The 17868-nt window shown below is 38.9% G+C and overlaps 1 protein-coding gene across 1 annotated transcript in view; it reads right to left on the bottom strand.

Moving 5' to 3' along the window:
- The window catches only part of COL4A6 (collagen type IV alpha 6 chain), a 136988-nt gene that overhangs the window by 74598 nt on the left and 44522 nt on the right, over positions 1-17868 (bottom strand). Inside the window, exon 2 of the mRNA XM_085319761.1 lies at positions 13693-13776. Coding sequence (XP_085175887.1) covers positions 13693-13776 — 84 coding nt within the window. The remainder of the gene's footprint in view (positions 1-13692; positions 13777-17868) is intronic.

Genomic DNA, 17868 nt, shown 5'->3' with positions numbered 1-17868 from the left:
AAAGTCACCTACTTCTCTGAAAATACAGTTGAATAAGTAAAAAATTCTTAATTGAAACTTGAGAAAATCTGTAACTAAAGTAATTCACTCAAGGAGAAAATACTTTGAACACCAAGAGTCTCCTCCTGTATGCATGCAACTGCTCTGCACTGCAGGACTTCTGCCTCCTCTCAGCTGTGATCATCACAATAAAAGAAAAGCCACAACAACATCAAAGGAGATGAAGTCTCACAAAGCAGCAGCAAAATCTGTTAAACAATTTGCTAGAAAATATCCTTTACCTATATTTCTCACGTAAGAATATTCTGATTCATATGCTAGCAGTTCACAAAGCGTGACCCACGAAGACCAGGTACACAGTCCTTGATGTATTTATGGAACTACATTAAACAGTATTTCCAGCAAGAAGATTACAGATGAGCGTGCACTGTGACTCACAGGAAGAGCTCAGGGCAAGCATCATTGCACTGCTCCAAATAACTGAGGAGTTGCAATGCTGTGCATCTCCCAGGAAGGATCTGTAAAAGCATAAGCTATAACTTCTGCATTTTTCCAGTAGTGTCTTTCATTTTTTGTCAATCCAAACCAGCTATTACTGCAGTTAAGAGTCCACATCGCAAAACTAAAAATTCAAAATGAACAGGATTATTAATGAAGCTTGTCATTATAGGGAGACACGACTAAAAGATCCAGGATACCTCTGTGGGTCCTATGACCTACATTTATCATGTCTAACATGGTGATACAGTCTGAAAATACGCTACATAACAGTGACTTTGCCTTGCAGAGCACACGAGCTCTGTGTGCATGATAAAGGCAACTTACAATTCTTTTACACCAAAATCTATTTCATAAGTATAGCAGTTTGCAGCACACATAGCTTTGCAAGAATACCCTGGCTAAAGCATCTGTCAATTTTTTTCCAGATTTAACACTTTTGATCTTATTTTTGAAACTGGAGAGGAAAAAAAGCCCCCAGACACACAAGCAGGCAGTGTTGCTCGTCTGATCATAGAGATGTGACCAAGTCACTTGGTATTGAAGCTGACTAGCCACTGTCCATACTCCAGCTCCAGAAGTAGGTGGAAAGGACACAGCTCAGTTACAGAGCAGAACAGGTTCTGCTACAATATTCCAGCACAATATTACGTGCGGATGGGAACACAAATCTGAGAAATTCACTGTATTCACTGCTCAGGATTAGAGTACTTTGAAAGGTAATATTAAGTACAGATTTGCATCCCCCCTTAGTGCTAAAAACTAAAAAAATTCTTCTTTTACTATACACTGAGTATATACAGCACATATTGAGCCATTTTCTTAGAGATGCTTCTTTGATCATTTAAAACAATTACAGGAAGCTTTAAAACACAACTAGAGATTTTTTTTAATAGTCCTTCAAAGTTGCTCATTGTTTGTACTTTATTTATTATGGATTAAACCCAGACATTTTAAAATTATTTTGCCTTTTTGTTTATTAGTTTTGGCACCAGACTGCTGTTTCTAAAAAGAAGAACAAACAAGTTTTCCCAAATTTACTCATGATTAACAGGGTCATTTGCATTCAAGCTACCTTTCAGACTTTAAAACATTTTTTTCCCAAAACAAGTAGCTGGATGAGATACTTGGTACAAGCCAGGTATCTATTTCTTGTTAATATTTTCACCTTATCTCTAAGTTTTGTATGTTAACAATCCTGCAGAAGGTTAAACAGTACGAAATACGTCATATATGTCACAAGTATGTTAACGTTATCAATAAATGTAACATTAGCTAGAACAAGCATAGTTTCACAACTATTTAACAGATCTGTGGTCAGTGACTTACCGTAGAGACAGAGCTAAAATGTCCCTAATGAACAGCTTGAAAGGAGGAGACTGGCAAAAAATCAAAGTTTTTCCTCTTATTTTGGCAGAATTAGGTGGCGGGGAAAGTTGATATTTGTCTTGATTTTGTTAAATAGGCATCTGCTTTTTCACACTTCAGAAACCTGGGAGTCTTTTAGGCAGGATCTTTTACAAACCGCTATTTTTCCATCCGTGATGCTGCACTCATTCCTACAAATAAGCTCAGAAAGCACTACCTCTGCTCCACTGCTCTCTCATTTTTCTTAAGGGTTATGCACACCACCATTTTGTACCTCTTTTTATACAACTTAATCTTATTCCCTGATTCTCAGCCAGACCATTCTGTGGAGGAATTTAAGCCTCCTGCTCCCACTACGCTCCATTATGTGGATGCCCCACTATTTGCCCCCCCTCAAAAAAAATCAACATTCTCTTTTCTGTTTGGTTAGATCTTCTACAGGAGAGGCTTATCATGATACCAATCCCTATTTTTCCTTTCTTTGTTTCAAATTTCACATGTAAGCTCTGACTTATTTCTCGACACTAGACCAAGCATGGTTGGTCTTGATACACAAGGGGATACCTCCTCCCCCTTCTGCTTGCTTATCCTTGCCGATCAACCTACAGCCTATTGTATAGTCCTGCATTCATTCTAATGAGCCTTTTTAATGTTTATGAAGCTCAGTCATGTACTAAGACTATCAGTTCTTCCTATTCATTTCCCAAATTCACTGATGTTTTTCACTTCTTGGATGCTTAGTAAATTGTTCCCTCTCATCTTCCCCATGACCTTAGTGTAATTCCCACTTACTCACAGAGAAACCAGACCTATGAGGAAGTCATCTTTCGTTTTAAATTTACCAGAGGGATTTGGTCACGTAGAGGGACCACGTAATACACTTCAGAATCCTCCACATAATTCTAAGCAATGAAATAAACTTTGAAATACACTTTTTGCACCAATAAAACATACTTTGGGTTGTGTTCCAAACTTCCTTATTTTTTTCTTCTTATATAACTCAGAGAATGCCTGATTATTCCCATTAAAAGCACAAGTCACAGAGTCAAAAAGAAGCAACCACCTACAATCATTCTACAGGTCTTACCATACCCCTCCTCCCTTTTTTTTGATAGATGCACACATTATTTTCTCGTTAAGCTTAGAAGCTATCTCTAAACAGTTTTTCAACCTCAGTCATCACAGAAAGCTGAGATACATCAGGGTGCTCTCCTACCTTCTGAAATCTGATTGTGATTCACACCAAAAATACTGTACATTCTTCCCAGAAAATGGGGATTGACAGCTAGCCTGGGGGACCAAACCATTTGGCTTTGATTCCAATCAATTGGCAGGATAGCCTCTTTTTCCACTAAAAACAGAGTTTTGCCTGGTTAACCATCTTCATTGTCTGCTCCATCTGGCTGCAGGCTCCGTGACTGGTGTACTTCCTGCCTATCTGTTGCCTAATTAGGTTTGCTTTGCAGTAATCCCGCCTGTCGGCTGTTTTCCTGGCTCATGAATTGGCTTCTAACCTGATTGCTGGCCAAATCTCTGAGGATTGGACCTTGCTCACAGACTGGTTCCATGATCCTCCTGTCTTTGCAAGGCTGTCTCACTCAAGGGATCGCACCACAAGTCTGACAGTAAAGGAAAGTCTTTAAAAATGACTTGTTTCTGCAAAGGGTACATCTCATAGTAAGAAACTGTAAAGAATAATTAATTAGTACTATGATTATTATCCCCAAACAACAACACACAATTCAAAGATGGGCAAGTTTTAGGAGGGAGTGGGAGGAGACAGGCAGGAATAGAATTGGGTCTTAACTTGGAGAAAAAGATTGCTAAGCCATAGTCTAGGTGCAAACCCCATAAACGAATGTGATGGGAGAAAATGCCAATTAGGCCAAAAGGAGGTGCGTCACCCCTTCTCATGTTAACTGTTAGGAGAGAAAAGGTAAAGTCTTGTGCCACTTCTCAGAGGTTAAGTGGGCTTTAATCATTTCTTTTTCAATCAAGATGTTGTTGCAGTAATCACTGGGCAAAGGCCCAACTAGACACTCATAATTTCTAAAGATTCATGTTAGCATTCACTTCTTTCTTCGGCAGGACTACAGAATTCCTCTTCTTACAGGAATTATGGCTCATCTTCCTAACTGCTAGGTGAAGCAGCTGATAAAAAAACAAATTGAGAAACATTTACAGCTCTTTACCTACTGTGAATTAATGAATAAACAAGGAAAGGTAAAGGAGGAACATCAGTCTTGTTCTAAGGAATTATGGGGCAAGTAAAACATAATAAATTCTTCAAGCACTTCACCCTACARCTAAGAAAGATTTAATGATATTCATGGTAAAGAAAAAAATTGGGTATGTGGATGTTTTTATTCTCCTGTATTTAGCACACAGGAGGGCTTATTAGGAAACTGTTGTTGAATTTGCTGGTTTGTTGATCTCGAGTAAATCTGTAGTACAAGTAACTTACCATCTTTGCTCTTGATGAAAGTGCCACAAATACTAAGCTAGAACAGAAGGCCAGTTGTGGCAAGGCTCCAAAAAGGGAAGGAAGAGACTAGTCTAGTTCTGTCTTCCCATCTGTCTACATGCATAAAATGAAATAAGTGGGAGTCATGCCATTGACTTCAAGGGGAACAGGACTTTACTCACCCAGATTACTGGTGGTAGCTATGGCAGCTTGTATAAGCAAGAAATAATAAAGTATCTATTTCTAGTGCAACCTGCCTGCACCCTCAGCTCACAGTACCAGCATTAGGAGAGAAAGAATCAGTTTAAGGTATCTTCAGATGAGCAGCACGTACCACAGCAAAAGACAGAGGACCTTGGTTCTGCCAATGATCTTCAGTTAGTTAGGTAGGAACAGCTCTGCTGAAAACTAGTAACACCTCAGTGTTGAGCAGCTCAGTTTGAGATGACCAGAGACTTTGCAGTAATCCTTTACAGGATTACTTTGTAGTAAGCCTTTGTAGGCTAGAAAGGAGGAATGAAAAAGGCGTGCACTTGGTGGAGCAATATCACTTTTTTTCAAGCTAAAACATCTCATCCTTGTAGGATGCAGCAAGGAGCTTTTTAAATGCTCCATTTGCCTCAAAAACACTGGAAAGACTTAAAATAACCTGGACTGGGTTACAAGTCTCATGAAGCATGATTCCTTAAACAGTGACAGATGATTCTTTGCTGGCCTTTTCCAAACCATCTGGAAGAGCTCTATGGMGCACGGTGCGAAGACCCATGTTCTGGTCTATTTCAAAAGTAAACACAGGCCCCCACAGCACTTACAAGATATGCTGCCCTAGCAGACAGACCTCGAAACAGCTTCAGGTCAGAGAGTGCCCTCAGCCACCCTGGTGACACAGCACTGCTATGGTTTCTGCTTAGTTTCCAATGTGCAAATCATCTTAACAGGGCATGTTTCATAGCATATATTTAGCCTCATTTAGCACGCACGTCCTTTTGGCTGAGCTGCAAAACAAATCACAGAAACAGCTACCAAAGAGTCCCTGGTTAGTCTGCTTAAATGCAGTTTGCCCCATTACTGAAATCAAAGAGCTCTGTACACAGGACAATATGAGTTTCTGTCTCCTTCAGAAGTCTTCATAAATGGATTYGGTATCACGGGAAATGATATCAGACTTTACATACAAACAGGTTTGGTCTTGATACCCATTGCATATTGGATATTTTCAAATACAGTGAGATTGCTTTTATTTACGTTGTTTTAGTTAGTATATGGTGTGGTTCTCATTAGGAGCCCAGGCTCAATGTATTTAGATTAGGTCAGGAGAACAGTAATTGCTTAATGCCGCATTTGGCAAAGTTAGTTTTATTACTTCAAAAAAAAATTAGTTCTTGGCAGTTGTTAAAAAAGCAGCTGGCACATAAGTTGTTTGACTTAACTGTTACCTCATTTTCTCTCAAAATATTGCCAAAACTTGTTAACAACAGTGAGCAGATGGTCAACATTTTTTAATTTTATAGATAATCCTCTTCCCAAATCAAATGATAGTATTTTATTTGTTTAACCAGAAGGGAATTTGAACAAGAACTGGACATCACTTACACATCCATGTTACATGACCAGTACTTACTAATGAGGAAAGTACTGCGATACTGTGAAAACTGCAACACATCAAGACAATTTAAAACAAATTAAAGCTCCTACATTCACATTTGGTAGAGAAGAGTTTGGTTGCTGGATGACTGTTAGTGCTCAGAGGCCTCACAGGTTGCAGCCTTCCTTCCCCAGCTGCTGTGCACCTTCAGTTACAATGCATGAACGCATTCAGTCCACCTTAGAGTTCAACCTAACATACCACACAATCAGCTAGTAGAGATAGCACGAAGAAGGAAGTTAAGAGAGAAAATGGACAAGCTGATGAAGTCTCTTACACAAAGCAGACATATGCAAAGGTCTGGTGTTTTTCTTTAGATAGGAATAAAAGATAATAACATGACACAAACAGATGAAACACAGTGAACAGCAGGCCAAGATATTATTTTATAAACAGTATTTCCAGACACCAGTCAGAAAGGAGAAGGATGCTGCAGCCAGAAGAAAGTGTCAGGAATTCTCAATGTATAGACAGAAAAGGAGCTGGAGATGCTGTAGAGGAAACACAGAAATTAGTTATAACCTGGTAGAAAGAGACAAGTCAAAGATAGCATCTAAGATAGATGATCAAATGAAAACATGTTGGTGTTGACAAYAGCAGAGAGAAGAGGAGGAAAAGGAAAAAACTTTGTTAAAAACAGGACGTTGACCTCTGGCACTGTTACATTTAAGCTGATAGTGAGATATTCATAAGGAGAAAGTAGAGATATGGTGGGCTGTACAGCTAATAGCAGAGGGTGARAAAAGCAGAACTACTCAGTAAATTGAGACAGTCAGTGAATAAACAGAAGTATAGAATTGTGGAAGCCAAATGACGGAAAGCTACTGAGGCCTAGGTATGTCTACTACATCCAAGGCCCGGAGGTTTGGCTAAACGACTTTAACAGCAGTAGTTTCAGAGAACAAGAGTGTGGCAGCCAGACTGGAGATGGCCTACTATGGAACTGCAAAAGAAGAACCTGCGATAATCGTTGCACAAGTTTAGAGGTGAAATCAAAGATTATGCCAAAACATACTAGCAGTCTGGCCCAGACTTTTGCTTTCTTTTGCAACAGGAAAAAATGATCAGCTGTGCTTATTCGAAGAGGAAATATTCTGCAGAGAAATCTCTGGGTGCAGGTAACAACGAGAGAAGGCCAGGAGGTGTGGATTTGCAGATTATTCCACTCTGGATGATGATGAACAGCTCACTCTAGAATGAAGCAGCATTTCATTCTCAAAAATTCTRACCTCCTTTTCTGAGTCATACTATCCAAATTGATTTCCTGTTTCTGCATATGAATTCAGTGTTATCTGCTACAGTGTGCTGTCTTGCTTGGCCAAGTCCAAACATGTTACAAGAACTGACAATTACAATCCCTGTTAAATGGCTAACATTTGTCAAGGACTTCTACAACAGTGCAATAATCCCTCCTTATGTTTGGCATGGAAAGATCATTTAAAAAATAACTACATAATAATTCCAGTATTTCTACCTGGCTGATTCTCTACAGTTAGTACACCAAGACACTTGGCCATATCTTGTCAGTTTGAAAGAAATGTCAACATCTCCTAGCACAGTTCTATTCTAATTGGTATGGCAGGCCAACCTGGAGCCCACTGGTATCACAATAGCATCACTATCCCCTATACTGCTGGCCATGCAARGTAGTAGGGAGCCACACAGAAACTAAGAGAAGTTTTGACCCATGGCTTAACAAAAGTCTGTCACTAGCAAATATGTTTGTGTAAAATACTTCTGCCAAAAAAATTCACTTTAGATGAGTAAACACTTCTATAGAAATTGGGTTTCATCAAGAAATCCTTAAACTGCTCCAGTCAGTATGTCTAATGAGCCAAAGTAGAATTCAGCAAACACTCTTAAAAATCCAACTTGCAATTATTACAATTTTATAACAAGGAATGTCAACCAATCTTGAACTAATTATCACAAGCGAGGCACTTTGAGCACCCTGTATTAAGTTGAGGGGATTAGTTCCAGACAAACATTAATCCAAGATCTCTTGCCAATGCAACATTAGTTCATGCTAGATAAYAATTAGATTAAATCATCCAAAGTTATGACCTTGAAGTTATGCTGCCCACTGCAGGGGGTGCTGGGCTCCCCAGTACAAGAGAGACATGGAGGTACTGGAGAGAGTCCAGTGTAGGGCTACGAGGATGATCAGAGGGYTGGAGCATCTGCGCTCTGAGGAAGGGCTGCGAGAGCTGGGCCTCTTCAGCCTGGGGAAGAGAAGCCTGAGGGGGGATCTKATCAATGCGTACAAGTACCTGAAGGGAGGGTGTCAAAGGGGACAGGGACAAACTCTTTTCAGTAGTGCCATGCAACAGGACAAGAGGCAATGGGCAAAAATTGAACTACAGGAAGTTCCGCCTGAATGTGAGGGGRAATTTCTTCCCTGTGAGAGTGACAGAGCMCTGGCACAGGTTGCCCAGAGAGGTTGTGGAGTCTCCTTCTCTGGAGATATTCAAAGCCCGCCTGGATGCTTAGCGGGGAGGTTGGACTAGATGATCTCCAGAGGTCCCTTCCAACCTCACTGATTCTATGACTCATCTGTCTTTAACATCTCATTTGACCTGCAGTGATTCCAAGAACTCATTGATTACTCACAGATAACTTTTACTACATTTACCATCATTGTTTTAACTAAAAACTTGTGGAATCTCATATATCACTGGGTACATGTACAGTAGTCTGTAACTCAGACCAGGAGTGCATTTTTGAGGCTAATCGCTCAATCTTAGTCAATCCTTCTTACTTACTGTGCTTTCCTTCACATTGCAGAGTAGTCTTTAAGCATATGAACTGGTTTTCTTTTTGATGAGACTAGATCAGGGAATGGGCTCCACAGCACACCTAATGCATTTCAGTGGTCCTTCACTTCACAGAACTCACCTAGATTTAGGATAAAGTGTCTGCCTTACATCCTCAGTAACAAGTGCCTCATTCTACAGATACAATCCTTTTGAACTACACCAGTTGCTAACAGAGAAATACATATGTTTTCTTCTGAGTCAGGAAAGAGGTTCTATACACCATTAACAGTTCTGTAATAGACTATATACTTACATAAGTAACTTCAACTTATTTTAATAGGCTTGAACTTAATCGAGCTTAAAGGCTTTAGAGAGCACATGATGTAGAAGAGATGCATAAAATTGACAGGACTGTATATCACTGGAAAAATGAAATACAATTGGTTAACACCAAGCTCTCCCAGCAATTCTAAGCTGTAAAAGCTGCCTGGGACACAGTCTGCTGATTAATTTGGGGACCTTTGGAAATAATTATACAAGATGGGCTTTTCTCCCTTGAACTTTTTTTTTTGGGGGGGGGGGGATGGGAGGCTGAGATAGAATTGAAAAATTAAAGACTAGGATCAGCTAGAATGCTCCAGTACATATTAAGTAAAGTTTAAAACAAATCCTAATATTGTTATAACTTCCAAGATAAGTGAACAGGCATCAGGAGAAGGTATAAGTGCAATGGGCACTGTGGCTGCTAGTTTATCTTTGCAAGTGTTTGAAATTAGATGACAGCATATAAAAACAAGAAACCCAGCACTACCATAAACTGATGCAAAATGAGCTGCAGAGATGAAACAGTGCAGGTCTTCTACTATTTAGTGCTCTTGAAACTCTGTAAGCAGGGAAAAAAGTCCTCATGGTTATTGCTGACTTATCTATAGTGCATTTCTTAGCAACAMAGCCATCAGTACACCAAGCAATTTTCAAAGTGCATTATCCCTGTTCATAAACTGTGAATCAAAGARTGAGAAAAGGGAGGGGAAAAAGTTCTTTCAGACACAGTACTGTCTTTTGACAGTTCCAAAAWTGTTCTATCTGTAGGTCACTCACCTAAATAACTGGGAATATATATTAGAAATCTAGCCTTCCGTTAGATAGAGGCTAGCACCAGAATTGACATTCATCTCCTTGCTTACATTATAATTTAATACAGCTGCTTTTTCCATCTTCCTTCTCTTGAATTATAGTTTAATATAGTTGCTTTTTCTACCCACTTAATGTTCTAAAAGAGGAGGATTGCATGTAAAAACATACGCAGAAGTGGGTTTACCTAATGCAAGTTGTGTTCAGACAGCCTTCCTTCCCAAAAAGGATGCATGCACCAGGGTACATTTGGGGCTCTCAGAGCAGACTTCCTTTTTAAATTGCATTGGTGTATTAGTTCGATAGCTGGCATCTCAGGTGGCTGGAAGAGTGGGACTAGAGACAGATTCAAAAGCTTCACACTTGATCTAGATAATCCAGCTGTAGTGGAGGCTTTCACATTCTCTGTGTATTAAGGAAGAAAGGAAAGATGATGCTAACCAGTATTTTCTTTCCACAGCATTATGTCAGATTTTATATCAAAGTTATCAGATTCTGACAATGCAGCTTAGGAGAACTGCAACAAGCCTGTCCAAAATTCCTAGCCTTTTAACAGTCAAATCAGTTTGAGGGGCTTCTTCTGCTGGTATAACATTTACTCTTAAATTGTCATGCGACATGTTAGCTAGCTTCTCTCTCCCTACTTCCAGTGCACACACTAAGAGGATTTAAGACTAGATATCCTCTTTCAGAAGATAAAAATTGAGGGCCACAAACTCAATCTTCTCATTTGACCTCCAAGAGAACTTGCAGAAAAGGCCCCAGCTGGGACCTTTCAGCGAGGATAACACCTCTCCATCAAGAAACGGGCTTCTGTGCAATCACTGGGCTGACGCCAATAAATCTTCATCAGAAAGATGAACTGAAAATGTGTGCAGAAGGGCTACAATCTGGACCAGGAGTTTTCCTATTGAATTACATAAAGCCAGGCTTTTCATCAACCTGTCTTTAGATACCAGGTCAATTCTGAATCACTGGTTAAGTTGAAGATGCTTCCACATCTCGTTTTTTTATTCTTGTAGGCTTCACAGCAAGTTGGGCCAGCACTAAACTTCACTGAAAAAACTGAAATGCGTATCAGCTAGTATTACGGCTTTCTAGAGTCGATGCAAATCATAGGGACAACTGACAGAAATTAAATTTCACTCTTGTATGAGACATCTTTTATCACTCTGCTAGCAGAACTATCCAAGCAGGTCTCAGACAAAGACTGCACTGCTCTTTCATCTTTAAAAGCAACCCAAACCCATTTTCCAAAGATCAGATCTCCTTTATAGATATCAGTCTTCTTCCAAGCTCTATCTTAAAGATGAAGAGGTTTTTTTTAAAAAAATACAAATATGTCCTGTGCATGCACTAACATTCTATAGCAAAAACAAGAATGTGGGGTCTCTACATGTCTAATCTGCATTTCCAGAAGTATCTAAAAGAATAGGAGCCCAGTTCCTAATCAGGCAGAACAGTGGGACTTAAGTACTTCTGACATTTTAACTGTCTAAAGAATACTTTTAAAGTATCTAGTCAGAAATAAGTTCATCACAGCTTGATCTGATCAGCAGTGCAACCAAGGAGAAGGATGTTTGAGGACACTGCACGTATTATTTTCATTAAGCCTATTGCCATTTTTCTTGTACTTTTTAGCTATTTCTTTCTTTTAAAAGGAAAACTTAGATTTATTCTGAACTAGTAAATTGTGCAAAATCAACAGTTCTGGACCCAAACACTTTTTTGAACAAAAAATGGATCCAGGACATTGGCAAAGTCTCATCTGCCATTTGCCTGTTCTGAACTTAAAGCAGCGATGGAGGAGAAGCTAGGCAGGAAGCCAAGGAATTAGCCTCAGGCTAAACAGTCTCCTGCAAGAAACAAACTGTGCTGTAGGACAGATAATCACACCATCCTCTTGCCCAGTTCTGCCAGTCACCTCCCTATCCTCTGGCGTGGCAGGACTCCAGGAGCTGTCTGCAGATGTCCAAGAAGATGTCAGCAGAACTCAGTATGGCTTGATAGAAGCAGTGTGGTAAAAAGGACTGATGACCACTTCTAGCAGAAAGCTTCCTCCATGGACAGGTCAMAGTAGGATGAAACACACGTTTAAAGTACTGAAAATGCCTACCGATACAGGTCACGTAAGAAAGAAGCTAAAAGCCAAATGAGTTCTCAGGTCAGCAATGAAAACAGCCTAAAATCTTTGTGACATCTTAACAAAAGAGATGCCAAGAGCTCAAACTGCAAGGTCAACAGTGTTGTGGCCAGTTCAAACAATCAAGTTGAATCCTGGGAATGTAAAGAGACAAAAGGATGATGCTCATCGCTACCCACAGGTCAAAGCATTACAGGATATTCCAAACCAAGTCTGTGCTTCACTGTATCCAGTCACATAAGGTGTTGAGCAATTGGCTTTATCTCGTATTTTAGGTTACGCTGAGAATTTACTTGCAAGTCTTCCACTTAYCTGTTTAGACATGTTCTCACTCTGCCACACGATTTGAAAGAATGTGTATACTTCCAAAGCAAACACATCATCAGTTATCAATTAAGAATTCATGCTCGAGTCTGTCTGCAATTAGGGAAACATTTAAGTACATGCTTAAGATCATTTCTAAATAGCAAGATTTTCCTGAGTTGAATCCTAGAAATAAAATTGGCCATGATCATCTGAGTGATGCTTTGAATTTACCCATGCTGTATCGTTGGAATATACCTGGAAGAATCAGGATTAATAATGTCTAAATAAATTTTAATTTCTTCTTTCTAAGAGAATGTGTTTGCAATAAAGAATCAATTTATTTCTAATTTTATTAAGTTTTCACATGGAATAAAGGTTGGCTGTAAAATACACCGTTTTCAYGTTAAAAGCTTTTCTTTGAAAATGAAATGGGGGAAATGAGAGCCACACTTCTTTTGAGGATCATATTTTCTTTAAAAAGTAACAGAAAAACAATTTAATTATGGTGTGAATCTATGATATATGTTCATCAGAAAGAAATGGCTAGGAACTAGTACTACTGAAATGTTGACTATTAAGTTAAAATATTGAAAATTCAATCACTGAAATGAATAGAAATATTACTATTCTAAGTTTAGCTTATTATTTTTCCATAGATAATCAATAACTTCAATGATTTTTTTTTCTGCATGACAGATTGAACTCTTATCTTKTGATTTCAGCAAGAACAATTGTTCTTTAATAGTAAAGACAACTAGTATTAATTCCAGGTGCTGTAAGACCTTCCAAATTAATTCTTCAACTACTCTGTAATGGAGCTTGCTCCTCTTTTCATCTCCTTCAGCAAAACTTATCAGATTCATTTTGACATATAATAAAATATTTAAGAGAACATCTACATTAAGTAGTTGGTGTCTGGACAAAAGCTAATTGTAATTAGCTTTGTAATTGAAGGTCAGCAGCTCTGTATAACTCCAAAATAGGAAATATCCAGCTGCATTCAGATCAAGTTCGTAACATTTTCACATCATCAAGAGAAATTAKGCAGTTTTACAGATTTTTTTCTTAAACACTGATCCCTTCAAATCCGGAATTCAGAGAGAGGGGCTTTTTGAACAAGGGCTGAGTTCACATAAAGAAATGAGATTCCATTGATGTCTTGTTGCAAAGTTAGTGATTTGTAAACCTGGAGAACAGCTTCTGAGATCTGGGCCTGGGACATTTGCAGTGCAGCTGGTCTTCATCACTTCTCTTGTTTCATGAGATGATTAGATTGAGATTTACATACTTTCATTTAGTTTTCATTTTGTTTTTAAGAAAAGATTGATAAGACACACAAAGACTGGACGCGTCTGTGTATTAATGAAAGCCAACTTACCCGCGCCCCCTTCTCTGGAAAACATTTGCATCCAGCACTGCAATCACGGCCTCCACAAGGCCCACTGTAAGACTTCTTTCCACCCTGTTAAAAAAAAAAAAAAAAAGAGAGAGAGAGAGAGAGAACTGTTCAGTTGAAAATCTCCCTCAGTTTAAATGTTCTAATTTCATTACATTTATCATGTAAGTTTGTAGGGAAATAGATAGCAAAATATGTTTAAATTATGCTTCTCTGTAATTGGTTCATTTTCAGAATCACCAAATAGAAAAAAAWTGGTTTATAAATACATAGAGGACAGGTGAATCGATAGAAATTGGCATTATTCTGCAAGATGCTGAGTGTTTTTTAGGGTTACCAAAGATCACAAAACTAGATGACATTTTTAGATATTGAATCTGCTRTTAGATTAGGATCATTATCAATAATTAGAACTTGTGCCCTGGTCATCCTGCATGCCCAAATACCTTGACATCATGAGAAATACCAAGACCACTTTATTTTGTAATTCTTGCATGTTTCTGATAGGAACAAGCTTCAAACCCTGAGCAACAGAAATCAGAGAAACTACTGGCCTAGAGAATGTGGCTTTTTTAACTAAGAGGAGATGCATAAGGAAGATAGTAAGAAGCATAAATGTTCGAATTGACATGAAAATTTGTATTTCTGAAAACATATCATACAGGTGTTTACAAAACTGTTCAGCTGAGACAGTTTCAGCCAAAAAAATCACCTTACATAATGTACTCTGCACAGTCCTATCCATCCAGGCTTCAAAATGTCATCTGTTTCATTTAAGCTAACTGATGCTAGACCTTCCGGGGAAAAGAAATAATACAGGACTTAGGCTTTTTCTTCTAGTGACTACTTCCATAAAGAATAAAAGCCTGCCTTACACAACTGCTGTTGCTCTAAAGACAGTGGTCTGCTCTTAATTCYTCCTCGTCAACACACACAAACACATAAAATTTGTATCCTTGATCCCACATGTATATCCCACCATGAAGGTGGATTTACATAAGGAAGGACCTGCACAAAAGAACAGGAAAGGATAACAAGAAGTGGCATCTTTCCAGGGCAGAACTTGGGCTGTAGGGACACACCGTCTATTGTATTTTCAAATGTCAGCAGATACGGATTTAAACTTAATTCCCAATCTGCTCTACTAATATTAGTTGTCTCAAGGATACTTATATTTATGTAAATCTGAAATCTCTATACCAGTAACTTAATTTCCAAGTAAAATACAGATTGTGACACCAGATGGAAATCAAGCACATGAGTTTAGAGTTTCACCTACTCCTTCCTGCACTCAATGGACTTGAAATACAGGACTGCTGACAACTCCATAACAGCCCTGGAAAGAAAGTGCAATTTAGCCACTCATAAAGAACATCCCTCTCTAAGAAAATTGTCTTTCACTGTCAACTGTGCTCTGGTACAGTCCTGAGGTTTTGGAATTCTGAATGAAATATAGGTATAAGATCCCCATCTCAAAGTGGTGAAACAAGCCTGGACGAGATTGAACATTTCCTTAATAAAAACATTCACAGARCATATTTTTAAAGCCTCTAAAATTTCCTGACATCTGTCAGGTGAGGAACATGAAAAATGAAAGCCAATTCATGCAAGTTTCTTACGCAACTATGAACCTCTTCCTTGCACTAGTTTTACCAAATGAAGTCATCTTTACAGTGGGTTATAGAAAATTTACCTAGCATCACTTAACACCTTTTCTGTTAAAGGCAGATAAACAAAAAATCTGTTCATTTAAAAACCTGATGTTCACATTGATTTGCAAATGCAGTATACCTCTGTTTTTAAGGCAGTGTGAACAGATGAACAGATATTAACCAAAAGCCTTAAATCCAACCTCCCATGCTTCCCTAGCCTGAGGGATTATTATCCCTTGCTGCCAAACAGTCATAACAATCTTCAAGCAATTCTAAGAAGCATCAAGTGGAAGAAAAAAAAAAAAAGCAAACAGTTATTTGGTAGATTTTTTTTGGTAATTTTKTTCAGAAGAAATTCCTTCAGACATGGGACTTTTGGACTACTCATTAACATCCTATGGTAGGAACCTAATATCACAATGCTTTAGCAGAATAGAGAGAGTGCAACACATGTGAGAGCGCCACCATAACATGAAATGCAATGCAGGGGCTTCTGACTCTACACAGAAAGAAGTAAAAGTGGGCTTAATCTAATAAAGGTTAAAAGAAAAAGAAAAAAGAAAGAAAACAAAGGTAAAAATAAAGAAAAACAAAGAGCAGAGAATTTGCATCTAGAAGATAAACACCAGGCAGTAAGAACACTTCCAAGCTATCTGCTCAGATGAGGAATGAGCAGTATGAATTTGCAGTGTGAAGGGGCACTTCTGTACATTGGCAAGGGCTTGGTACTTAAAAGCTGGTCCCTGTCCTAACAAAGACTGCTGAGAAGCCACTTCTGACCACAAGCAGAAATAAGATTTTATGACCTGATACTGGGAGGACTTAAGAGTGAAGTGCACCAAGAAACACCTTTTGCCATGGCTATATGCATATCCTGCAGTGCAAATTTGGACTCACTTCTAAGCCAACGGGATACCTCTGTTCTTGAAACTTAATCATGTATTATACTCTGCAGATAGCTTTGTGCCGTGGGGGAATCAGATTGTGCCTTCTCAGATACTTAYTCAACCCAGCCTTAAATTCTTCAAAGATTTTAGCTCCTGATATATATCTCTTCTCCAGGTTGTTCTTTGTTTCAAGTATTTTGCATGAGCTTTCAGCTCCCATACTTCTGTGAATTCTGCTTTCCTCTCAAGAGGGAGTTATGCAAGACAATCTATTTCATTACAGGTTTGGATTCCTTGAAGGTCACTGCCTTGCAGCACCAGCGCGCTCAGAGCCCTGAAGCCCACCCTGTTAGACATGCACAGGTTCTCAGGGCAAACAAGGCTCTGAGGGCAAATGAGGCCTTCCCAGCAGGGCCCAGAGGGCTGGCCAAAGCCCAGCGGGGCTCCTCATCCCACCGCTTGTGCTGCTCTCCACTGAGCTGTCTCTAGTGTGGATRGTTCTAGTCAAACTCCCATTGATGTCAAAAGCCATCTTCCCATTGACTTTATTGGGAATTGGACTGAACTCTCACCGAGGTTTATTAAAAACTAAAAACATGTCCAAGTTTTCTATAAAATAGCATGTTCACACTGTAGTTCTAGGTTCCCTTTCAAYGTATGAGTTATTTTGCTCCCTGGTGAATGAAAGCATTTGGAAAGGAAGCAAACCAAAGCCAGTTGGCTCCAAACCAGGTGTTATATGTCATAAGTATTTTATTTAGGGGAAGTAGCTGACATCAGACACTCCCAGGCTACTTAAATAGCAAACAGCCATGTACGCAATATTTATGTATACAAGTCTGAAGGCTGCATATAACTTTCCAGAGTACGGCATTCTCTTCTGAAGTAGTTCAGTATGTTCTTCCATTCAAAAAAATCTCAAATATACAACTTCATAGGTCATTTGAACATTTATAGATATGTGTAAGCATGTGCGCTTCATGCTTGGTCTACGCATATATTCAGGGAAGAGATATTTCCAACTGCTCTGTGATATTATATTTCAGATTGATAAGCATYGTTCCTCAGAAACAATAAGGAAGTAAGGAAAAGAAGATAACAGTTATAGTAGGGTAAACCCACCACCAGTTATAACAGAAATGAATTRAACTATTTTAATTGTTTTGGTTAGAAGCAGACCAAGGTTTTTAAAACAGAAAACATAAAACAATAGCACTGTTGAAAAATAGACAATCTCTGAGATTTAAAAAGCTATTATACAAACAAGTAACACAGAGAYTGACTTTAATTGGGCTGTTTCAGGCTTATGTCAGTATTACTAGCATCTCAGTGTAGGAAAAAATATATTATTTAAGAAGCAACTAAGTGAGTGAGAAACTTTTTAAAAGACATTCAAAAATAAGTACCAGTTTRGGAACAATTTTCCTCTGCTGCTTCTGGTGTATCTCCAGCAAGGGTTTATGATGCAGATGGACTGCCATCTGAATCTTTCCATYGACTTCCGCATGCTCTGGAGCAGGGCCAGAAAGAGTAAAGAAACCTAACAGCTGTGATGCCCTAAGAGGTGTCCCAGCCTTGAACGCGCTCCAGCTCTTCCATAGCACCGCGCAGCACCACAC

Source organism: Rhea americana, unplaced genomic scaffold (genome assembly GCF_003343005.1).
Source record: "Rhea americana isolate MKP2758 unplaced genomic scaffold, rheAme1 scaffold_6, whole genome shotgun sequence".
NCBI lineage: Eukaryota > Metazoa > Chordata > Aves > Rheiformes > Rheidae > Rhea > Rhea americana.
The sequence above is the reverse complement of the archived record's forward strand: the minus strand, read 5'-3'. Positions and strand labels throughout refer to the sequence as shown.